This window comes from Trifolium pratense, linkage group LG7 (assembly GCF_020283565.1).
Source record: "Trifolium pratense cultivar HEN17-A07 linkage group LG7, ARS_RC_1.1, whole genome shotgun sequence".
In the NCBI taxonomy this organism is placed as follows: Eukaryota; Viridiplantae; Streptophyta; class Magnoliopsida; order Fabales; family Fabaceae; genus Trifolium; species Trifolium pratense.
Window position 1 is genome coordinate 36814486 of NC_060065.1, and position 26138 is coordinate 36840623.

The 26138-nt window shown below is 32.5% G+C and overlaps 2 protein-coding genes and 1 pseudogene across 2 annotated transcripts; 1 reads left to right on the forward strand and 2 right to left on the reverse strand.

Moving 5' to 3' along the window:
* Nucleotides 1–70: 70 nt before the first annotated feature.
* On the reverse strand, nt 71–7812 carry LOC123899980 (protein LIGHT-DEPENDENT SHORT HYPOCOTYLS 10-like). The gene is made up of 2 exons (XM_045951257.1): nt 7119–7812; nt 71–369 (listed from the first exon to the last, which is right to left on the reverse strand). Exon 1 carries the CDS (start codon nt 7676–7678, stop codon nt 7127–7129), a length of 552 nt encoding a protein of 183 aa, XP_045807213.1. The 5' UTR covers nt 7679–7812; the 3' UTR covers nt 71–369; nt 7119–7126.
* Nucleotides 7813–17702: 9890 nt separating this feature from the next.
* On the forward strand, nt 17703–19175 carry LOC123899687 (probable aspartic proteinase GIP2). The gene has a single exon (XM_045950900.1). It carries the CDS (start codon nt 17772–17774, stop codon nt 19020–19022), a length of 1251 nt encoding a protein of 416 aa, XP_045806856.1. The 5' UTR covers nt 17703–17771; the 3' UTR covers nt 19023–19175.
* A 1216-nt stretch (nt 19176–20391) lies between these two features.
* Nucleotides 20392–21916, reverse strand: LOC123899688 (annotated as a pseudogene).
* Between the last annotated feature and the right edge of the window lie 4222 nt (nt 21917–26138).

Below are 26138 nucleotides of genomic sequence, written 5' to 3' on the forward strand. Positions count from 1 at the left end.
TTTAATCATACGAGCTTATGATTATACAAGCATATACGCTATAAAACTATAAGCAGTAGTAATACCATACCTGTAAAACTATAAGCAGCATTCTTACCATTTCTAGCTAGCTAATTTGAAGATGAGGTCTAATATGTGATAAACTTACAAGGTTGTTATACATATATATATATATATATATATATATATATAAGACTTACTCAGAACAAATTAACTTGCTTCAAAAAGATTATTTTGATGTTCTGTTTTACAAATTGGGATCCATCAATATTTTCTTGTGATTAATTTTCAGCAGATGAAGTGCAGATGATACTTGTAGTTCTCCTTGGCAAGTTACATTCCCAATCCTAGTAAGTCATTCTTGTAGCCCTGAATGCAAAGATATTAATCAAACATATAGTGAGAAGTCAGAGGATGTTAAAATTTCATCTGAAATATAATGATGTATAGTAATAAAATTATGTTTTTTTTTTTCTTTCTAAACCCCCTTTATAATTTGGGAGTATTATTACACATCAACCAATAAGAACAAGTCATATATATATATGAAATAAAAGTTGGTTACAAGTTAGTTATGGGAATCACATGCAAATTATACCCCCAAATTATCAAGGGGTAGAATAGGTCTCACCTAAAATTATTCTCATTCATGCATGTCCCCGTGAACATAACACAATTAGTAGAAATATTGCAATATGCAAGAGCCAATATTCGAAGTTGAAATTCTCCACTTATTTTATTTACCTTAATGGGTAAAATTCTGACTAGTACCTTGACCAAAAAATAAAATAAATTATTCTCATTCATCAATTAAATTGAGGAGAATGAATATTTAGTACATCAAGCTATTCTTTGTACAATATAAAATGTTGAATTTTTCTATTTATAGTTTATTTCTTTAATGTGAAGTATTTTCACTAGTCATGAAAAGATCAATATGACATGCTCTAGGATGGAGTATATAGTATTGCTGTAGGGTTGTTTTTTATAATAGAATTCCATGCCATATAAAATAGTGAGACTAAAATGGTTTATAAGCAAGGTGATATATATGAAAACCCAATAGATGTATATCTTTTGGATCATGAACCTACAAACATAGATTATGGCCTAAGTATGGCTCAAACTTGATTACTGTTAGGAATAGGCTTATGTGCTTAGGCTTAGTGTTGTGTGGCTTGGCTTGTGCAGCAAGCAGCATGTTGCAGGCGCGCGCGCAAGGCTGGCCTGGCCTGCTGTTGGGCTTAGGCTTGGCTTGGCCAATTTGCTAGTCTAAACAATTGAGTTGTAAATAAGCCTATATAAGGCATTGCCTATGATGAATAAGATGAGAGATTCCACTTTGCAATTAACAAGTGGTATCTAGAGCCTAAAAGATCTAAACCTGAGGAAAGAGAGAAAACTGCAGTTTTATCAAGAACAAAACCGTTATAACCGTTTTTTTTCGCGCGAGCTTCTTCTTCATCTTCAAGCTTCTTCTTCAAGCTTCTTCCTTGATCCATTAATGGATGAATCCAAACACTCACAGTCTCGTGTTCCAAAGTTTGATGGACATTATGACCGTTGGTCAATGCTCATGGAGAATCTCATTCGTTCCAAAGAACTTTGGTCCTCAATTGAAGATGGAGTCACGGTGGCACCTGCAAACGCCACAGCTGAAGAAATTCAAGCTGCTAATGCTAGCAAGCTGAAGGATTTGAAGGTGAAGAATTACTTGTTTCAATCGATCGTTCCATTCTTGATACGATTCTTGATCGTAATTCCTCCAAAAGTATTTGGGATGCGATGAGAAGAAAGTATCAAGGTTCTACAAAGGTAAAGAGAGCTCAGCTGCAAGCTCTGAAGAGAGAGTTTGAGGTTCTTGAAATGAAGGAAGGAGAATCTGTGGAAGATTACTTTTCAAGAACCCTAGCTATTGCAAATAGAATGTCTGCACAAGGTGAAAGATTGCAAGAAGTTGCAATTGTTGAAAAGATCCTGAGATCCATGGTGACAAAGTTTGATTATGTGGTGTGTTCAATTGTGGAATCCAATGATGTAACTACAATGTCAATTGATGAATTGCAGAGTAGTCTAATTGTGCATGAAGGAAGGATGAAGAAACCTTCAGCAAAATCACAAGTGAACACAGAAGAACAAGCTTTGAAAGTTTCACAAGGAAGAGGATCTGGATCTGGTAGAGGGAGAGGAAGAAATTCCAATAGAGGTCGAGGAAGAGGTAGACAAAGCAAAGAGATGGTTGAATGCTACAACTGTCACAAGCTAGGTCACTATCAATCTGAATGTCCAGATTGGGAAGGTAATGCCAACTATGCTGAATTTTATGATGGTAATGAAGAATTATTGCTTATGGCTAAAACTGAACAGCAATTCTCTGATACAATTGGAAAATCTGAAAATTGGTTTCTAGATTCTGGTTGTAGTAATCATATGATAGGACACAAAGAATGGCTGTTTAATTTTGATGATAGTTATAGTGACTCTGTGAAGTTGGGGGATGATTCAAAGATGCCTGTGAAAGGGAAAGGCAACATCAAACTCAGCATTAATAACATTGTTCATGTGATTAGCAATGTATATTATGTGCCTGGTTTGAAGACCAATCTTCTGAGTATTGGTCAGATACAGCAAAAACAAGTTTCAGTGGTGTTTAAGAATGATGAATGTAAGGTGTATCATGATGATAGAGGCTTATTGTTCACTTCACACATGTCTAAGAATAGAATGTATGTGATCTCTGCACCTGTTATAATGCCTATGTGTCTGCAAACTGCCAAGCAAGAAAGCACCCAGCTATGGCATGATAGATATGGCCACTTGAGTTTTAAAGGGCTCAATACCTTGTCTAAGAAGCAAATGGTGAGAGGTCTACCTGAGTTAGAAGACTCTGATGAGAATTGTAGTGATTGCTTGACTGGTAAGCAACACAGAGACATCATCCCTAAACAAGCCAATTGGAGAGCTAGTGTGAAGCTTGAGCTCATTCACTCTGACATCTGTGGGCCTATATCACCTCAATCCAATGGTGGATGCAGGTATTTTATGACATTCACAGATGACTTTAGTAGAAAGACTTGGTGTTACATGTTAAAAGAGAAATCTGCTGCATTTGAAGTTTTCAAAAGTTTTAAAGCATTGGTAGAAAAAGAAGCTGGTTGTCCTATCTTATGCCTTAGATCTGATAGAGGAGGAGAATACACCTCTAATGAATTCAATGATTTCTGCAGCAATGAAGGGATAAAGAGGCAATTGACTGCTGCATACACACCACAGCAAAATGGTGTGTCTGAAAGAAAGAATAGGACCATTCTAAATATTGTAAGAAGTATGATCAGTGCTAGAAAGGTACCTAAGTCATTTTGGCCTGAAGCAGTCAACTGGGCAACATATCTTATGAACAGGAGCCCTACTTTTAGTGTTAAAGACATGACACCTGAAGAGGCTTGGAGTGGTAGAAAACCATCAGTAAATCACTTTAGAGTGTTTGGTTGTCTAGCTCATGTTCACATACCTGACAGTCAAAGAAAGAAGCTTGACAGCAAAAGCAAGAAATGTGTTTTGCTGGGAGTAAGTGATGTATCCAAGGCCTATAAACTCTATGATCCAATTGACAAGAAAATAATCACTAGCAGAGATGTTGTGTTTGAAGAGTCAAAAGGATGGGAATGGAACAAGCTATCACAGACACAAAGTACAGATAATGATGACTGGTCCAATGATGAAGCAGAAGATGATTCAGTTCATGAAGATATTCCAATTGAGCCAGTCAATGAAGGTGATGTAAATGCAGCAGGCAACAGTGAAGATGATGACATGATTATAAGTAATAACACCAGTGATAGTGAAGGTAATAGTGATGGAGTAACACAGCTTCCTCCTAGAATCAGAAAACCACCAAGGAGTCTTGACATATATGTAACTGGAAGAGAAGCAGAAGAAGAAAGAGAACTTCATAATCTAGCCATCTATAGCACTGGTAAAGATCCCAACACTTATGATGAAGCAATGAAACTTGATGTTTGGAGGGCTGCTATGGATGCTGAGATGGATTCAATCAAAAGAAACAACACCTGGGAGCTCACTTTGTTACCAGATGGATGCAATGCCATTGGTGTGAAATGGATCTTTAAAACAAAATTTAATGAAAAGGGTGAGATTGAAAAGTACAAAGCAAGGTTGGTGGCTAAATGCTACACTCAGAAACAAGGCATTGACTACAATGAGGTGTTTGCACCTGTGGCTAGATGGGATACAATCAGAGCTATACTGGCTCTTGCAGCTAACAACAGATGGAATGTGTTTCAGTTAGATGTGAAGAGTGCTTTTTTGCATGGAGATTTGACTGAGGACATATATGTGGTTCAACCTGAGGGGTATAGTAATGGCAACAAGAACATGGTGTACAAATTGAAAAAGGCTCTGTATGGATTGAAGCAAGCCCCTAGAGCTTGGTATAGTAAGATTGAAGCTTATTTCAGTTCTGAAAAATTTGTGAAATGTCCCTATGAGCACACTTTGTTTGTTAAATATGGAAAGAAGGATGAGATACTCATTGTTAGTCTCTATGGCTCAAACTTGATTACAAGTTTAGCTAGAAAAATAAAAGCAACCGCAAAGAACATGGAATAATCTCTTTGATAAAAAAGTCTTCAACAAGACCAACAAAGAGGCTTACAGCAAACTAAAGAGCAAGAGTGATCCATGGTTACAATTCTTCATTAAGACTGACAAGGAGACTAACAAACCACTAATTAAAGAGCAAGAATATGATCTCTATCATAAATCTTCGACATGACATACAATTCAAGGAGATAATTTTTCAAGATCAATGTATGAGCAACTACGTACTATGTTTAGAATTTTTGAAATATGCATAAAACCAAAATGTCAAAATTGATATACATATTTTTAGAATATTATTGTAAATAATAATATAAATGGCATTGTATTATTCAAACAAGATATGATATTTTTATAATCAATTTTTTTTATTAGATAACACAAGACCAACACACCATAAGTAGCACGAAAAGAGACCAAAAGTACAAACAAAAATACACGAGGAAATCAAGATAGAGTGGGAAATATAGAAACATCTCTAGATGGAAGTATATAAAAAATGTAATGTAGAACTTATTCAAATAAAAACCTATATTATTCTTTAAGTAAAAAAAAAAAATTAGGTTATTCTGATTCAGAAAATATCTTCAAACATCTATAAATAACCAAGTACGATTACAACTTAACTTTTAAGTATTTGAAATGTAATGTTAATAATAATATACTTTTACCACATTATATATCATCGAATATAAGACTCTTAACATCTGAAGTGTGACATTGGATCACGTATATGTGTCTTGTATTTGGAGGAGCGCAAAATATGATCATTGTGTTTTTATGAATAATGTTTAAATTTTGTGGGTTGTATCTTAAGGTTGTAGGGAATTGAAGTTCCCTTAGATGAATGTTGACTTTTAAATTAATGGACAAAATTAAGTTGAAAATTACTTAGACAGCAAAACATGGAGAGACTATACCGACACAATAAAATAAATTAATTTAAACACACCAAGCAACTAATAGTTTTTGTGAATTTAGTTTCAACCCAAACTCTTTCCGAAAGAATTTAATTTATATGTATCATCGGTGTAAAGTTATTTTGCACATGCATCCAATAATATAACGACACATCATGTATGATAATTAAAAATACATGATGTGTCATATTCATTAAATGATGTGGCAACACGTCATTCAATGTATGTGTAAAAAAATTTACACCGATGGTACACAACAATTAAACTCTTTCTGAAAATAGATACATTATTCAAGATGTACACCTACATATATAAACTAGAAAGAGTTTAATTGATATGCACCGACGGTGTAAAATAGTTTTGCACAATCGTCCAATAAAAAACCATTATTTTGTCATGTCATATCAAGAAAGTGGGGTGGAGTGGGGTGATGTGGCGGAAAACATGGTTGGTATTGGTTGACAGTGTAAAATTATTTTACACCGTCGGTGCATATCAATTAAATCCAACTAGAAATGTCCACCTACATGAACATTTTTGGTAGGTTAACATGTTCGATCTATTTGTCTATGCTTCCCTTTTTTTGCCTATAGAGACAATCTAATGATCAATAGACAACAAAAAAGGAAACGTCCAAGGCCACTATATATTATATAATCTCTTCTCACACACACTAAATGGTTAGATTATATATACAAACATTCTAAAATATGGCAAACTTATAGAATAGGGACAAATTACCAACTAACTTTTGAACCTTTGTCTCTAATGTTGTCATTAATGGTCTTAAAGAAGCACTAAGTTATTAAATAAAACATGTATATGTTCGTTTAAATACATGAAATCCAAAGTATATTTTGGGTTCTACGTAAATTTGTATATGAATCACATGCAACGTATAAGGATTATATATGAAGGTCACATGACCATGGGGAGCATAAGAAATCTTAGAGAATCAAAAATAGGCCCAAAATTGGCATAAAGTATAGGCACCTGAGGGAGTATTTAATTAGAAAATATAATTATGTCTTGAATGATAGGAGAGAGAGAAAGAGAAGGAGTCACAAAAAAGAGAAGGTATCCTCCCTTAGATTATTCTTAAATTTTTTAACCAATAAATTATTCTATACACCAACAATTTATTATACTAGTATTTCTCAATTGACAATGGGAATTTAGGGTTTGTATTCTGCCACTAGGGTTTTGTATACTCCCAATTTTTTACCCTAAAGTCAAAAAATGGCTTCAAAATTCTCAACCATATACCTTATCAACTATTACATAAATTATATTGATGACCTTATTAATCTCTCTTTTTTTGGTTACAACCTTGTTAATCTCTCTTTTATTAATATATTTTGCCATTAAAAACACACAATATTTTTTTTAAGCCAAAAACACACAATATTAATCATCGTATAAGTTTCTTTTTTTGAATTTTTTTTTAGAAAGAAAGAAAAATACATTAATTAAAATCAAGCTAAAGGCATATATATAACTAACACGACATGTAAATACTTAGTAATTTCACCCAAAAAAAAAAAATACTTATTAATTTAATTGATATGAAAAATTTACCATGAATCTCAAGAAGCTAATTGCTTGAAGGACTTGGAAGTATTATTGTGAGTTCCCTTAATTTGACTTCTCTTCTTCTTTTTCTTTGTGTATGGAATCCCTCTAGCCTTTGATTGACACTCCTTAACTTCACGAAGGTAAACACGAATAGCTCCGGTTCCAAATGGGTTATTCTCCGGCGATCCACCATGTTCTTCGTAAGCGGCTCTAAGCCGTCCGATGAGTGCATCAAGACTTCCCCAAGCTTGTCTCAAAGGACAAGTGCAAGGTGCCGGTGGATCGGGTTGTCCGAAAAAGATGCAACCGTGCAAGTGAACCTTAGTTTTTCCAAATTGATCTAAGTAACGTAGAAACTCAAGCACATGGTTGAAGTTGCACTGAGACAAAGAAACTGGTGGTGTTTGGTTCCTTAAGTATTGACCAAAAGTGTTCCAATCACGTTTCTTCTGTGACTCGTAACGGCTCAACGGAGCTACCACAGTTGGTTGTTGATCGGCGCCGTTGGGCCGTGACGATGAAGATGAGCCTTGAACGGTACCGTTTTGCATTGAACTGGACATGGTAAGTAAATAGTGTAATTAATAATTAATTAATTATTAGTTTGTGATATGAGGGTGAAAGTTGAGATTAATAGATGTCGTGGGAAGGAGAGGTATAATGGAGGTGGTGAAAGAATTTGTGAGTGTAGTGGAAAAAGATGAAAATAACATCTATTGGTCTTTTGAGAGGACATGTTATGGGCCCTATAGGAAGGTGCTTTTGCTCCCCGTTTTCAAATTCTTTCTAATATTTGTATTTCCACTTTTTACCTATATTATTACAATTATTTGTGTATGTATATATTCAAAAAAATAAGCTTAATAACACCTCAAGTCATTCTTGTACTTATTTCGAGTGGGTGATAAAACATATTTTGTTGTAAAATTTTGAGTACTCCTTGTATTTTTTGTACTCTTTTGGTTATCTATTTAATATATTTTTTTTTTGGTAAACTCTTTGTTCACTTTTTTATCTAATAGAATTGTCTAATATAATTTTACTATTAAAAAATAATATTGTGATTTTTCTTTTGAAAGAAAATGATTTAATGATTTGCTTTATGTTTTTTGTTTTATTTTGGTGGGGGAAGAAGAAAAATGCATATACTAGTTAATTATTAATATTGTGTCGCATCATTGATCATCATTTTCAAAATAGGCATTATAAGACTTGGTGACGCTAGCTAGAAACTAAGACCCTAGTAATCTCATATTTTGTCTAATTCTAGGAAGCCAATCAGAATTATTGGTGCTTTCATTATCAAAAAAACAAAGAAAAAATAATTATTGGTGCTTTAGTGCGTATAGTCCAAGTCTCACTTGATTTAGAATCATATTATGAGTAAGCACAATTTAGTCCACTAATCGAGTTAGTTGTGTTTATAGTAATCAATTAATCTTTTGAGAGTCAATAATTTATACCGATTTAAGCAGCCGGAGGAAGGGTGGGTGAAGGTGAACTCAAATGTATCTAGTAAAGGTGAGAGGTTGGCGGGGTGTGGTGGTCTCGTTAGAGATTATTGAGGTAATTGGTTTGATAACTTTGCTAAATTTGTTGGTGTTGCCGTGTTGGTAGTATTTTTGTGGTGGAGGTGTGGGGTCTTGAAAGGTCGAATAGAACGTTGATTCAATATTAGTTGTGAAGGTTATTAAGACCGGTGTGACTAGTAGTTCTATGGGTTTCTCGCTGGTGAAAAGTATTACGAGTTGTTGGATGGCGAGTGTGGGAGGTTTCGTGAAACAAACTAGTGTGCAGATGTATTGTAAAACATGAGTTGCATGTTAGATTGCAATATAGCCTATTTTGAATCGTGTCTTAGTCATATTAAAAATTTATTTTCTACTAATATTTTGGGAGTCAACACTTCTCGTTTAATTAATTATGTTATAATCGCTCTTCTTATTTGGGCTTATACCTTGTAATTTATTATCTTCTTATGTACTCAAACATTCAAACATAACAATAAAATGTCTACTTTTTTTTTTTTGACGAAATGTCTATTGGGAGTTCCACTATCCACTTGTAAACTAGGTTTTTTTTTTCTTTTTTCTTTTTTCTTTGATATAATGTAAACTAGTTTTCAATACATATACTAGTACAAATTTTGTGTGTTTATATACATTTTGCTATAATATTATTTGTAGTTTGTACATTACTTTCACATGATTATTACCATTAATATTGTATTTGAGTCTCACATTTTTAAAATTTCTAGACCGTAGAATTTATTTACTCCATTGCACTCTGTTTATGAATTTTCAGCTCTTTACGTATGTCAGATTTAAGGGTACAATAATGGCCAACATTATTCAAGCAACCATTTGATACAAAAGTGATATCTATTAGTACAATTCCATGTCGCTGAAGGTGTATCTCTGCTGAAAAGCATATTCAATAGAGAAGATGATTCAACGCTTTAATTGTGTCAGATTATTAACAGGACAATACATATGTTCTTTGTTTTCTCTTTTATGTTTCCTTTATGTACCAAATTATTACAACTTGATCATATTTTCCAACCTTTATTTAGTGTGCAGCTACCTGCTTAATGTTAAACCTATGTGGTTTGGATTCAATTGTTTTATTTTTTTACAATTGCATTTGTTCACAATATTAGTTGGTTCAGTGGTGATTGCCGCTGAACTTGTTAGGAACTAAGAAAGACCACAGTTCGATCCTCCGCAACTACAATAAGGAGGGAGTTGAAACTGCTTGATGTCATAATTGACTCACGGTCTGGTGGACCGAAAACTAATGGTGAAAAACAAAAGATTGATCACTTAGACCACCGCTTTTGCGATCTCCTTGTTTCTTCTCGTATGCTCCTTCTCTAAATCGAAGTGTTCAGGGCCGGCTCAACACATATAGAGGCTTGAGACAAATTCTAAAATGAAGCCTTTAGAAAATATATTAATAAAATGATTATCTTATTTAAATTATTTTGAAAATACATGAGATTTTGAAAATAGTAAAGCTTTGATTTAGGACAAAAAGAAACACCTGCAGAGTACCAGAAAAAAGAAAATCCTAGTACATAGTATTAATGTAAAAGAAGAAAGGGGTACAAGACACCGAAAAGAAAGACCAATATATATGATACAAGATATCTATGTATGGTCCAGTACTTGTACGTGGTTGCTGATTTTGTCCTTTTTATGATGAGCCTATTCATATCCTAAGGAATAAAAGTTTTACCAACAATCTATGCTTATCAATCAAATGTGATGCATGTTATAGCCACAATCTCATGCATATCCTAAATTAAATTTGCTGCAAGAGAAAATTTGGAGTTGAGAGAGCTAATTTAGGCACAAGTGATCAATTATACTATAGGTAAATCCTAAACTTTAAACGATAATAGAAAGACAGTTGTTTTGTAGTTTGAGACATGAGTGTTATGACAAGTGTGAATCACATTATAAAATTTAGGCTTAATTAATAAAATGGTCCCTTAAAGATATTTTTGGTTTCATATTGATCCCTTAAAGAAAAAAAGGTCTAAATAGGTCCCTTAAAGAAAAAAAGGTCCGAATAGGTCCCTTAAAGACATATCCGTTAATCAGTTTGGTCCTATTTAGACCTCTTTTTAGGGACCAAACTGATTAACGGAGATGTCTTTAAGTGACCTATTCGGACTTTTTTTTCTTTAAGGGACCTATTTGGACCTTTTTTTCTTTAAGGGACCAATCTGAAACCAAAAATATCTTTAAGGGACCATTTTATTAATTAAGCCTAAAATTTATCAATGAGATTGAAGACCCATGATCCTAATGTCTGAATCAACTGTCAAATACTCTTTGAAATTTTAAAATTCATCAAACACTCCACTGAAATTTGGAAATAGGCAAGTACCCCTCTGAAATTATAAAAAATCAATCAAATTGCCCCCTGACACCACCGGTCAGAGTCCACGTTTGGGGGAAATTTGATTGACTTTTTATAATTTCACTGGGGTATTTGCCTATTTCCAAATTTCAGGGGGTATTTGACGATTTTTAAAATTTCAGGGGAGTATTTGACAGTTTATTCCCTAATGTCTTAATGTTTTTGGTGAAGATGTGGTGTCAACTCACTTGTGCAGTTGCTCTTAAGTCCAACGTTAAATAATCATTTGGCTGCCTGCTCATGATCCAACACAAAGGGTTGACCGACTCATTGTTTGAAATCCATCACAAAGGTAAGATCAAATCCATAAACTTAATATCTTAAGATTTTGGGTGAAAATGTGACATCCAACTCACTTATGCAGTTGCTCTTTTGAGTTTAATATGGATGATCTCTCGACTACCCCTCTTCATCTAACAATGAGCACACTTGACCAAATTCCATGATCAAATAGTGTTTTCCATGTTTGCTTTGAACCTATTTGTTGTTCCAACACAAAAATATATTGTTACAATGTGTGGTTTTCTTACATCTTACTCATATTTTCAGTTTTGGTGACTAAAATTGAAATTAGCACTGAATAATAATCTGACTAATTTAAGGAAAAGAATCCACTTTTTGAAAGAGACATCAAAGGTGTAGAATGTAAGCAGAGTAAGGTGGTGACATTCTCAAATATATTCAATGTTTGTTTGTCGGACCTAAAGTTGTCCTTACCATGTTTTTATCATATTTCTCTGCAATCTTTTCAGCCTATATTGTAAGGTAAAGCAAAAGCTAAAATATCAAAACCAAGCAACATCAACAACAACAAAAAATCCAAGCAAAAAATTTTAAAAATGTATGTCTAGTCACTAACGTTACATCTTTGCACGGTCTTTTGAGTCCTATTGATATGCTTTCTTTTTAACTTCTTAGTACTGAAAATTCTATGCCAAAAAATGCTTAGAGAATAAACACCCCTTTATCTTCATGTTAAACAGCGACTTGGGTTGATAATCAATGTTGATCACAGTGTTTTTGTAATTCCAAGTCACACAATAGGGCAGATAGGACCTTTAGTCCACTTAGTCCATTACCCTCCGCTGCGGAGCTACTGATCTCGTACACTATAAAGCACGGACAGAGACATAGATGTCAGACGCTGGATATGATACATACACTCACACGTTGGTACTAATAATTGGAGAAAATGACATAATTAAATATAATCATCTGAGTCAGTTTCTGACACTGTGTCCATTTATATATAGCTCTTAAACCAAAAAATTTAACAATCCATTCTTCAATCACCATTAAGACGCTATTTTACTAAAGATTAAATTTTGAGGTATTGAAGGGTCATTGCAGACAATACCTTGGAAAAACGGTGCTTAAGGTCAAAAAATTGGCCACCCAAAGGGTTGGCATACCCTTTAGCCATTTAGTCCCTTAGCGTCGTCAACTATGGGGTTCTAGTTACGTACACAAAAGTCTCATATTGTTTGAAAATTAAGACTAAAGATGGTATATAAGAATCCACACGTACTATTCAATCTACCGAAATACTTTTGAAGTTTTAAATAAATTACAAAAAGTGACTATGTGAGGGCTTACGCAAAACTCAAATATAATAATACCTTAAAAAAATGGTAATTCAAATATAAAGTCGTAATATAAGCAATGTAGTGAACTTTAGATCAAACCATTGACGAGGTTTAGGGAAATCAAGGGTCTGGTATACTTAAAAATCTCACATTATTTGAAATATTTGAAATGATAGGGACATTCATCCAAGTCTATTTCTTGGTTGATTTCATCTAGTACATAGAAGTCTGCTTGTGTGATATTGGATTCTTGGAATTTTAATTCAATTCACCTCTGTTGCTTGCAGCCAGAGATTTTTATATAGGGTTATGACCTTTAATTTTCAATGAAAGGTACTCAACTTTGAAAGGAAGATAGTGAAGTGGGGTCTAATCTGACTTTTAAATATAAAAACCTCCACACTAAAAAAAAAAAAACCTAGTCCATTTTATATTTTCACACTCTCTTAATTGAGCCCAAATCAATAAAGTTTTAATTTCCGTAAGAAAATATAGTGATTGTTCTTCTTCCTTTGTGATGTTCACGCATACAAAATATTTTATTGGAAGATAAATTAAGGTAAAATTGTAATTACTGAAATATTTTCGTTATTCATTATCAAAAAATATCTTTCGATGAGATGAAATGACTCTCAAGGAAAGAAAAACAATCACCAAAAACTCTCATATTGATTGTTCATGGTTTTATTGTTACTTGATAATTGTGGAATAATCAATTTTGCTAAATCATGTGTAAACACATGATATACACACACTTGACATATTCGTTAGGTTCTATTTTATTTTATTTTTTTGAAATTTGTTGATATATATTTTTGTTTTAACAATGAAAATTGTTTTGGACTAGACTAAAGTCCACAATACATGAAAGGTCGATATACTCTAAGGTCCAATGCAATTCGTCCATATTCAACTAGGGATATACCGTTCTTATGTTGCAATATCCATAGCAAGATAATGACCCTTGCATGAAATTTACTATTCTAAATTCCACTCACGCACGTAATAGAGTAAGGTTATTATATATATCCTCATGCAATCTCACACCTAAATATACTCATTCTCAAGTGTCAGAGTGCTAACATTTTTACAGGTTTTCTTTCAGCACCACCATCAACCTTATAAGTGAAATATTAATGCATTTTGACAATGAAATCACCTCTCTCAAGTTATTTTACATGAGAGAATTCAAATTCGTTTTGTATGTGATCGAAAGCGATGTAAAAATAAATATAGAATTATTGTAATATTTAATTTAATGATATATGTTTAGATGATGTTTGGTAAATTAGGCTGATTTTGATTTATTTAAGGGCAAATTTATGTCTAGTCAATCAAATGGAAAGTGAGGTTAATGAGCATAAGTGTGATGCATTGTATATGATCAAGATCTTTATTATCATTTGAAATTCTTAAAAATTGAAAACCTCTCAATCACTATCAAAATACTTTGAAGAATTTTTTTGTAAAACCACGTGAAATGGCCCCCATTCCTTTCTAATTTGTCTCCAATCAATTGTTGATCTTAATTCCAATTCCAATTCCAATCCAAGGTTAGTAGGTAGAGCCCTACATGTGGGACTCTCTTTTATTCCTCCCCTTAAGTAGGCAATTTCCAACAAGCTTGTCACTCTTGTCATTTCAAGATTGTTTTGTTTTTTTTCTTTTCTATTTTGTGTATCACACGAATTGTGATTAATTTCTTACAAACAATTATGGTAATGTTTGATAGGTTTTTTTTAAATAGTTTATTGGCTAAAAATTTTACCTTAAAAGTGAATAAGTAGAATGTTCAGGGGTTCGAATCATAACTTCTGCACATATATATAGTGCGATGTCTTTACCAACTGAGTTAAGTTCACCGGAACAATGTTTGATAAGTTTAATAACTATATATATATATATATATATATATATATATATATATATATATATATAAAGAATAGACTAAATGCGATTGAGATACTAAGTAAGGAATATATATATATATATATATATATATATATATATATATATATATATATATATATATATATATATATATATATATATATATATATATATATATAAAGAAAAGACTAAATGCAATTGAGATACTAAGTAAGGAATCAAAATAAAGTATAAAAAAAACTATTTAAAATAAAGAACTCCATAAATTACAAATTAGAGTTTTAAAGAAAGTTTCTATCATTTCTGTTGTAAAAAAAAAAAAAATTAAGAAAAGTCACATGAATAAATAATGAATCTCAACATAAATTTGGGAGAAAATTAAACGAAACTACCAAATTATAAAAGAAAAAAATTTAAGGGCTCAATATCGCTTTAAAAAGTGGGGATCAAAGTTGCATGATTGCAATAATTGAGTGACCAAAAGGGCATGTTAGAGAGTCTTAGGTGAGAGATGATTTAAACAGGAGTTTATAGGTTAATACGAACTTTACTTTTGTTCCAAAAAAATAAAAAGACTTTACCCTACAAGCCAATTTAATAGGACTAAAACTCTATTATGATTATATAACAAAAAAATATAAAAATTATGATTTATTTCTAGCAAAAAAAATTATGATTTATGAAGTTGGAGGTTTAATTTTAATTCTTTGGGGAACTGAGAACTCTCATAGATAATGGATAAGGCCCCATCCTTTTGAGATTTGATTTCCGTGAACTTCTTATACTGGACTTTGGTGAGAAAAAGGCCCATCCCTTGGTGTTTATTTATTTTAAGGTATCCCTACTATCCCATACACCCCTCAAAAGTTTCACCTTCAAAACCATTAAAAAAAAATAGTACAACTTATGCTGCAACGATGTAGTTTCATGATGTTGCAAGGTTATTTATAGGGTTAAATATGTTTTTGGTCCCTATAATTTCTCAGAATTTTCGTTTTAGTCCCTGAAGTTTGTTTTCACACTTTTTACTCCCTGAAGTTTCATTAGTCAATGTTTTTAGTCCCTACTTTTCATTCAACTCGTGTATACTTTCACATTTTTGAATGATTTTTTCTATTCATGTTTATAATATTATAAGAACATCTCCGATAAAAATTTAGAATTTTTTAACATAAGATGAATTGTTTATGAAGTTTTATGTACAAAAGAATAAAAAATTCATATTTAATTCATCTTTTGTTAAAAAATTTAAACTTTTGTAACAAATATTCATATAATGTACTAATCATGACTGCAGAAAAAAAAAAAAATTTTAAATGATACGCACGAGTTGAATGAAAAGTAAGGAATAAAAACATTGACCGATGAAATTTCAAGGACTAAAAAGTGTGAAAACAAACATCAGGAACTAAAACGAAAATTTTGGGAAATTATAAGGAGCAAAAACATATTTAACCCTTATTTATATTACTGGACATTTTTATATATGCACTGTTTGGGATTGAGAATCGAACTCATGACTGAATTTAAAATGCATTTTTCAAGTTTATATTTCAAATATTTTTACTGTCTAAATAACCGGAATAAAAAATTCCAAAAGATTGTTCAGAGATTTGCTTGTTGTGGATCATAAGAGGGTCTGTGTATCATTATATTGGATATTGAGCAAAAAGATTTACTTTTCGTGCCCTCCCGAAAAACCTCATGCATTTCCTAAAAATACTAAACTAACATCCTCACCGTTCAAAGAAGCGAGGACAATATTTTTTATTCAAACAGAACATCTGCTCCACTAGATAAAAATATGGTGAAAAAAAGAGCTTTTTTATTTGTATGTTCATCAAGACTGCAAAATAGACTCTATCCTATCCACCCACAACTGCAAACACAGCTGCCACATTTATGTCCTATCCAAAAATTACCACGTGACACTCTTTGTTTTTACTACCCAAGAGGCATTATTGAAAACTATGTCTGGATCCACTTGTTCAAACTCATTACCAAAACTATGTCATGTCATGCATCACAAGAAATGAATCACCGTGTTACCGTGTATAGAAGAGTCATTAATCTGGGAATGGATCCTCTTCAAATCTAATGGCTTAATTTTGCTTTAAATTTAACCATTCTATTTTACATTAAACCGTTCAAATGGAATGCACTTAAGAAGGATGCACTACCTTCAAACTTGGTCCCATATATGTAAATACATGGTTGGTGACAAACTATAAATAATTAGGTGGCATTTAAGATCAAAATGTGAATGAACTGTGCCATAGGTATATATGAAACTTGGTTGTAGGCAAAAAAAGGAAAGATATGCAACTTGGTTGAAGGCAAAAAAAAGGAAAGGTATATGCAACTTGGTTGAAGGCAAATTCACAACTCACAAGTCACTTTCAGAGTACATTATTGTAGGAGTATTATTATTAGGGTTAAATATATTTTGGTACTTATAAATATATTAACTTTTGATCCTCAAATATTTTTATCATAATTTTTTGTCTCTCTTTTCATTTAACTTGTGATTATCATTCAAAATTTTAAATCATTTTTCCGCGGACATGTTTAATATATTTTACAAAAATTTACTCCTATTTTTTTTACAATAGAATAATTAAATATGAATTTTTAATTTTTTGTGTTTAAAAATTCATAAATAATTTATCTTACTTTAAAAAATTCTAAATTTTTGTGGGAGACATTCTTAAGATAGTTTAAACATGGATACAAAAAACCAATGAAAAATATGAAAGTACACAAGAGTTGATTTAAAAGTAGAGATCAAAAATTGTGAAAGAAAATATTGTCGAGACCAAACGTTACTGAATTTTTTAATAGTAATTAAAAACAAAATTCGAGATATTTATATGGATCAAAAATTTATTTAATCTTTGTTATAAAAGAAGGGTCATGCTAACCGGGACACTGATTAAGGAAACAAAAAATAGAAAATTTAAATTAAAAATAATACTTTTTAGACTTTTGAAGAGTTAGACTCCACAAATTCTAATATCATATTACTATATTTTTATCCTTAAATAGTACTTCAAGGACACTGTTTAGCATTTTTGATAAAATAATAAGTTCACATGTTAGCAAGATCTATTAAAAAAATAAAAAAAGGATAAATAAAAAAGAATAAATAATAGTATATCACATTATTCATTTTGTTCACATAGTCATTTCATTTTTATAAAAAAGGAACCTTTCACATCAATTAATCTCTCATCCATTAAGCTCACAAGTCACGATGGCTTCTTTTGCTACTCTTATCTCCCTTCTCACAATAACCCTTCTCTCATTTTCCTGCTCATCACAATTCATCTTACCAATTGAAAAAGATCCATTAACCAATCTCTTCACCACTTCACTTAACATAGGAACACCTAAACACAATTTCAATCTAGTCATTGATCTTGGAGGACCAATCTTATGGTATGATTGCAACAAAAACTATAATTCTTCAACCTACATTCCTCTCTCTTGTAATTCCAAACTTTGCTCTAATGATGCTGGTTGCATTAGCTGCAATGGCCATTTCAAACCAGGTTGCACAAATAACACATGTGGTGCTAACATAATCAACTCATTAGTTGATGGTATTTTTTCAGGTGACACTGGCAATGATGTTTTGTTCATATCAAACACTAAAATCTCAAATATACTTTCTGGGTGCACTGACTCAGATGGATTTACTAATAATTTTCCTCTTGAAAACTTACCAAAATATAGTAAAGGTATATTAGGCCTTGCAAGAACAAAACTTTCATTACCAAAACAACTTTCATTATCTTCAAAAAAACTTCCTAACAAATTTGCTCTTTGTTTACCAAGTTCTAAACTTGGTAGACTCTTCATTGGTGGGGTACCCCAAAAAAGTACTTTTTTTTCCAAGTATGAACTCACTACTATTCCTCTTATCATCAACCCTTTTAGCACTGCTCCAATATTTACTCAAGGTGAAGCTTCTTATGAGTATTTTATAGATGTGAAATCAATTAAAGTTGGTGGTGAAACTCTTAACTTTAAGTCTTCTCTTTTGTCTATTGACAATAAGGGTAATGGTGGAACAAAAATCACCACATTGAAGAATTTTACAGTGTTACATAGTTCAATATATAATCCACTTGTTAGAGCTTTTGTTAAGAAAGCTTCTGATAATAAGATAAAGAAAGTGGCCTCAGTAGCACCATTTGAAGCATGTTTTGATTTAAACACTATTTATAGGACTAATACTGGATTTGCTGTGCCTATAATTGATTTGGTGTTTGATAGAGGTGTGGATTGGAAAATATTTGGTGATAATTCAATGGTTTTGGTGAATAAAAATGTTGCATGTCTTGGATTTGTGGATGGTGGTAAAGAGCCACAAACAGCTGTTGTTATTGGTGGACATCAATTGGAAGATAATCTATTGGAGTTTGATTTGGTTTCTTCTAAATTAGTATTCAGTTCTTCACTTCTCCTTCGTGATGCAAGATGTTCTGATTTCAAAAACTAATTTGTTTCCTATTTCAATTGAGTGAGATTATGAGTTGAAATAACTTTAGTAAGATGATGATTGTAACTTTTTTCCAATTCCTTTCTCTTAATGCTTGTAGCTTATGTATTGTTGATTGAGAATCAATGAAGGAACTTGGATTACATGTTGTAACTGCGTGTTGTCGTACTTGATTTTAACTGTCTGATCTTAATTTAGTGTGGAGATTATTTAATTATAATTTAGTGAAGCTGTAATTTCACCCGACCAATCTTAAATTAACGGTTGAGATGAAACTGTGGGTTTTTTTAACTGCAGTAGTGGATTTAGGTCCTCAATAACGTGCATGCATTTTCTTTCAAAATGAGAATCAAGAATACATCATTGTAACGATGTAGTCGTCGCAAATTTGTGTATGATATTAGTTTAATGAGAATTCCCTCTATTATGGATTTGAGTTGTGTGCAGTGTGAGAGTATGCAATCAACCCATCTAGCTAGAATGTTTAATTAAGATCGGATGGTGTAGATTTCAATTGAAATATTTACTCTTTTAAATCTAAAAAATAAAGCTTGAAATTCGGACCATTGGATCTTGATTAGATGGTTCAAATAGGTTTTGACTGCACACAACTTGAAAAATGGTCATGGCCATTGTTTGACAAACATCCTAGAAGCTAAAACAAGTATAATTCTGTAGTTTTGTACTTCACTTCTCTCATTCCTTTGTTTCTGATCTACCACATGTGAATAGAAAGTTTTTCACAGTAACTTGTTTACCAAGTTTTGACCCATCAGTTGAATGGATTGCAACCACTTAATGAAACTTCATCAATTTCTTCGATGTGAGTAAGAACATTATTTGGATGTGTTAATGCTGACATTTAATCGCCTTACAAAATGTTGTATACAGAATATTTTTTCACAATTGGATTAAAGAGATCCACCAAATGTTATGGTCCTCTAACACTACGCGTTGATGTTGGAAAACTATGTGAAAGTATTATGTGAAAGTATGGAGTATTATTTTAGACTCTTCCGCTTGTCTTTGTCTTTTAATATAAGATTCTTTTCAAAAAGTCAACATACATTAGTAGTTTTTTTATTAAAATATGTTAAAAAAAAAAAAGGTGATGCATTAAAAACTTTTTGACAAAAATAACTCCATTAATGTAATTTTGTCAAAATGAATTATTAAAACGGAAAACTATGTTGAACTTCAAGCCATGTTGACACAATCAACTCCGGTTGACACATTAGGACTTCACAATTTTGTATGGCTTTTTATGTAATAGTCATGTACCACTTATGCAAATTTTTGGTTTAGCTTTTTTATGCAGATTATAAGGATTATGCAGACTTTTGTACACTATGATTATTAATTATTAGGAACTGGAAAAACTAAAGTGAGCAGTGTATATTTTCCAGCAACTTTTTGTTACATACCAATTACCTCTTATTTAGCAGTGCTATACTTCTAAATGAAAATGGTAACTCTAGTTAATGTCAAATTAAAAAGACCAAGGTCCATTTAATTTTGGTCACAACCGTGACATTTTTCTTCATCATGAATGACCAATTGAGCTTTATTATATATCACTACTTTCTTTTGTAGGAGCTGTTACTGGTAACTGTTGTTGGTCTTGCAATGTGTTATCCTTTGTAGGTGATTGTTGCATATCATTCCTAGCTTTGTATTCTTTAGATTTAACCCACACAACTAGATAAAGCCCAACAACCACCACAATTGCTCCAATAATACTGTAACCATAATAATTCAAGACAAAAATGAGAGCTAATAAAATTAATTAGGTAATCTTTAATTGAACAAAAATGCCATGAAACATTTGATATGTTGGAGCGGGTTCCAACCTACAATTCCTCATTTCTTACATTTAGTGTGTGAATTTTGTCGAATCTTTAGAACAAAACAAATCATGTTTATGAACGATGGGTTTAATATTAGTACCTTCCAAGAAAGAGTTGCTCGGAGAGGATGATGCATGCTAAGGCGGTTACGATGATCATACGCACCGGATTAAAAGCAGTTACGATAAAAGGGCCCATACTTTTGATGATTATACCTTGTATGTAATACTGGACTCCTGATGCAACTATCCCCTGTAATAATAGATCACAGGAAAAATAAACAATTGATGAAACTTAATCTTTGATGGAAATTTGGCACAATAATCAAAGAACCAATACTTATGATGGGTCCAAATAGTGCAAGTAGTTAGAGCACAATGATATGGTATATAGTGTGTGTGCGTGCACTCTCTAAACTCCGAGGTACCAAGTTTAATTTCTATGCAGAAAATAAAAAAAAAAGATCCAACACTAACCGCATAAGTGGGTGCAAAGAGTCGTGTATCCCAACCAAGAGACCAAGCATGAGAGTTGTGTCGCTCAGCGAAAAATTGTGTTGCTTAGCGAAAAATGGAACCACAAAGTTTTGAATTGCGCTAACGAAACAAACCCAAGTAGCCAAAGACATTGGTGTCGGATACTTTCTTAATGTTATGGCCTGTAATATGTAAAAGGCAGGAAAGCCGACACAACCAATAAGGAGGAAACATGTCCCTATGATCCACCAGTCTTTCCCGCCGGGGGAGTAATTCATAGGCTGGCGTGTAACATGACTAATGGATGACCTCACAACAATAACAGTAGGACTAGGACCTTTGTACAGAGCCATTAGCAATGTTCCTCCAAAGGTTACTACAGTGCCGATTATTTTCGCTCGACAAGTTACCTCCTTAATCTTCATGTGCGCCAGTATTCACGCCAACATAGCATACGGAAAAGAAGGAGATGCTACTGAGGACGAGATAATTGCAGCAGCTAATGCAGCCAATGCACACAGCTTCATAAGTTCTCTTCCAAATGGTTATGATACATCAGTTGGCGAAAGAGGAACACAATTGTCAGGAGGACAAAAGCAACGTATTGCTATTGCAAGAGCCATGCTGAAAAACCCCAAAATACTTTTGCTTGATGAGGCAACAAGTGCACTTGATGCCGAGTCCGAGCGTATAGTTCAAGAGGCTCTAGATAGAGCGAGTCAGAACAGAACTACTGTAGTGGTGGCTCACAGGGCCAGTCCCGACAATTTGGAGGCCCGGCTCTGAATATTAAGAATAGAAGCCTTAATAAAAAAAATGCAAAAAATTTAGAAAGAATAATTTTTATTTAAATTGTAAATAACATTAATGACATAAAAAATTGTCATCCTTATAACTAACATACAAAATATTCATATTTTAATTAATCACAATAAAATACATTTTAACTACGTAAGCTCAACACTTAACTTCTATAGCAGTTTTTGAAGTAAATTCATCGAAACAAATCTTCATATTGTATTTTTTTTGTTCACTTTATGTTTTTTCCGGAAGCTTAGCCATTTTAGTTGGGCCTTTGAAATTATTTTTTAACAAAGACAGGTTAAAAAAAATATTGAGTTCTTATTTTATTTTTGTGAATAATTTTTTTTCATAATTTTGCAAAGATCTACTATCATATAAATTTTTGTTGAGGCCCCGATAAAACTGAGGCCCGGCTACGTAGCACACCCTGCACATGCTAGTAGCCGGCACTGGTGGCTCACCGTCTTACAACAATTCGAGGGGCTGATACTATAGCAGTAATTAAAAATGGGGTGGTTGCTGAAAAGGGAACACATGATGTGTTGATGAAGATTACTGATGGTGTTTATGCTTCATTAGTAACTCTTCATTCAAGTGCATCATAAAGATATTTCTATTTTGTACTTCCAACCTAACCATTCAATAATTTTGCTTGTCCGTTCAAAGGGTGAGGATTTATTCTTCTCTCCTGTTCATACTTCTATCTCATTCACGTTTTGCAGCTCTCTTTTTCTTCTTCTTTATTGTTGCTTTTGTAAATTTTCTTTATTTAGTTCTTGTTCGCGAGTTTTGTTACTTTTCCGACTCTAAATATAAACATTCTGATTGTGTGTTAGGATCTATGAAGACTGTAGTATATATGGATGATCCTTAAAACAGCAATATGATGTGTTCATAAAAAACCTCTTCTATGTTGGAAGAATCAAAGTTATATCTAGGGCAAAACGCAGAGACCAAGAAGACAGAAAGGGTTTGTTTGAGGCAGATTGCAAGCTTAAATGATTTTAGGAATTGGTAGAACTAGTTTTGTTATTTCTGTTGAGTAATCTATCATTTTTTTTTTACAGCAAACTTCTCATTCAATCAATCATTACAGATTCATTACAAATGATAGAAGAAATTGGTATTGATTTATTCATTTTTAACTTCTTAGAGGTAGTAGTAGTAAAACTAGAATCTAATTGTAAAACGATATTGATATTGATTTATTCATTTTAGTTTTAAGAAAATTTGATCCAAACTTGAGTGAGTCTTTCATTTATTTGTTTGTTTATTTATTGGAGTGTGGCAGTGGGAAATTTGGAATTGCATAGATTTTTAATTTTTGCTGAGGTTTCAACTCCTAAATTATTTAAGCTAGAGATCGATGAAGACAAATCTAGAAATGGAAAATAAAAATGAATAGATTTATTACCTATTTACCAATTCCGCCCATTCCCAAAGTTATTCTAGAAATGTGTTGGTGAGCCTCCTACCGGAGCTTGAACCGGTGTTGTGATCTCGGTCTCGTCTGGAGGTTCTTTCATACTTGAGAAGAAAGAGTAAGATTTAACAGGGTGAGCGGGATAGAAATGGGAGATGAAGTTGAACTAGAGAGAGAGGGATTGAAAGATAAGTGAGATTAAGAAATAAAGAAAAAAAAAATATGTTTGCGAGGAAAGGAATGAGGGTGTTGAACAATAGGGAATAATAATATATGTATTTGTAGGCAGAGGGTTATTCTTGAGAGTGAAAGACAAAGAAGAATAGAAGATAGATCTATAGAGTTTTTTTTTGTGTGTAAAGTGATGAAGTAACATAATATATAGAGTTAGGGTTGGAATATTTGTTAGTTGTGACATGTATAGTTGATGAGATTAATTAGGTGAGCGAGATTAATTGTGTGCGAGGCTTTAAGGGAAAATAAGGATCACATGGGTGTTGTTGACATCAGCGATGGGAACAAGGGGCAATAACTTTTGAGGGGCACAAGTTAATATGCATAATGTCAATCTTATGTATGGTGCATAAGTTAATCACAATCATCCGATTATAGACATTTTGATGAAACATGTTATCATCTCAAAATCCCAAACTAAGTAAGTAAGTTTCGAATTAAAAGTCAAACTAAGTAAGTTTCGAATTGATTCATGTTCCAAATCATGTCCTCAAGCTTTTCCAACCGTTTATTTTGCTTATTTTGCTAAAATAAGTGTTTTCAATTTTTTTAGGTTTTAAAGATTGAATCGTTTTTTAAAATCTATACCTCCACTGTGAAATCTAAGCATGGATTCATGATCAGCGTTAAATTTCGAGTAAAATGGTATACTCACTCATAATTTTAGGTTGAGATTTAGTGTTGTTGTTGTTATGATCATGAAGGTATTTTGAAGCTTTCATGGCTTCCCTTCATGTTCTTCATGAGGAAGAAGAAGGTGGAGGTTGAAGACGATGACGTGGCGACGTCTCATTGGCTCCCTCCAATTTTAAGTCATGACCGTTAGATTATTATAAAACGATCTAAAGGCTCAGATCTATTTTGATTTGTTAAATCCTAGCCATCGGATGGATCAGAAGGCTGACATCTGAGATCTGTATCACGCGCCATGGACTGGCGCCGCACGGAATCGTTTCTTCCTTTCTACTTTTTTTTTTGAAAATAGACTGGGCTTGGGCCTGGACTTCTGTATTTGTTTTCTGCACCCGCCTGACTTACGTTCTGCACCCCCTCTACTTGCTTAATTTTTATGTTTTTATTTTTAGCTTAATCAAATAAGTGCTTACTTGAACAAGTGCTTAGTCTAGGGAAACGTGGCAAGAAGCATCTTTTGTTGCTGAAATTTAAGGATTCAAAAAATCTATTTTACCTTCATAGTCAATATTAATTAATTAACATATTGAAACCATTTAACAAGACTAATGATTTCGCGTGTGGGTCGGTAAACCGGGTCGCGTGACCCGCGAATTGCAGAAATGGGTGATGGTGGTGATGAACAGTGCGCGTCATCTACGCCCAGTCGCAGCTGAGGCGCGTGGAGGCGCGTGTAGATCCTATGAAATCCTTTTTTTTAATTTTGTTTTATATAAAAATAATACATAATTTTCTTGAAATTTGGGTATCTCTTTGGGAATTTTTGGACACATGTAACTATTTTTAATTATTTAAATGAGGAAGAAATGTTATTAAAAATATTACTCCCTCCGGTCCTTTTTATAAGGAATACTTAGGGCAACAAATTTGGTCCTTTTTATAAGAAACTTTGACCAATTTTCAAATGTTTTAAATGTTCAATTTCACTTATGCCCTTATTTATTATGAGAGAGAATTTAAAAATAAGTAAATTAGTTGAATAAAGAGTAATTAAATAAAGATATATATGGAATAAATTTAAATTTATAAGAGTATTAAATGAAAATAATTATGTTAAATGTGATTCCTTGGTCTGTGTGATTTTTTCAAATTGTTCCTTATAAAAAGGACCGGAGGGAGTAATATTTCTTGAAAAATTCGCAGAATTTTATACAAAATTATTTGAATATTTTGAGACCCTTTGAGGCCAGTCACTCTCTCTGGTTGTATGTTTTCCTCGAGAATATAAATTTTCGTTACAACAGTGAAACCATAAGTATGAATTTTCGTTACAATTATTCTGGAAACCATTATGCTGGTTAAATGGTTTCAGAGAGTTAAAAAGTGAAACCATTTGTATTATAAAATGGTTTTATGTGTTTATTGAAATCAATATTGTGTTTTTATGGTTTTAAAAATCCTGGAAACCATTATGCTGGTTAAATGGTTTCAGAGAGTTAAAAAGTGAAACCATTTGTATTATAAAATGGTTTTATGTGTTTATTGAAATCAATATTGTGTTTTTATGGTTTTAAAAATCCTGGAAACCATTATGCTGGTTAAATTGTTTCATATAGTTATACACTGAAACCATTTGTATTGTAAAATGGTTTTACACTAAATGGTTTAATGATTTTAAATATTGATTATTACTGAAACC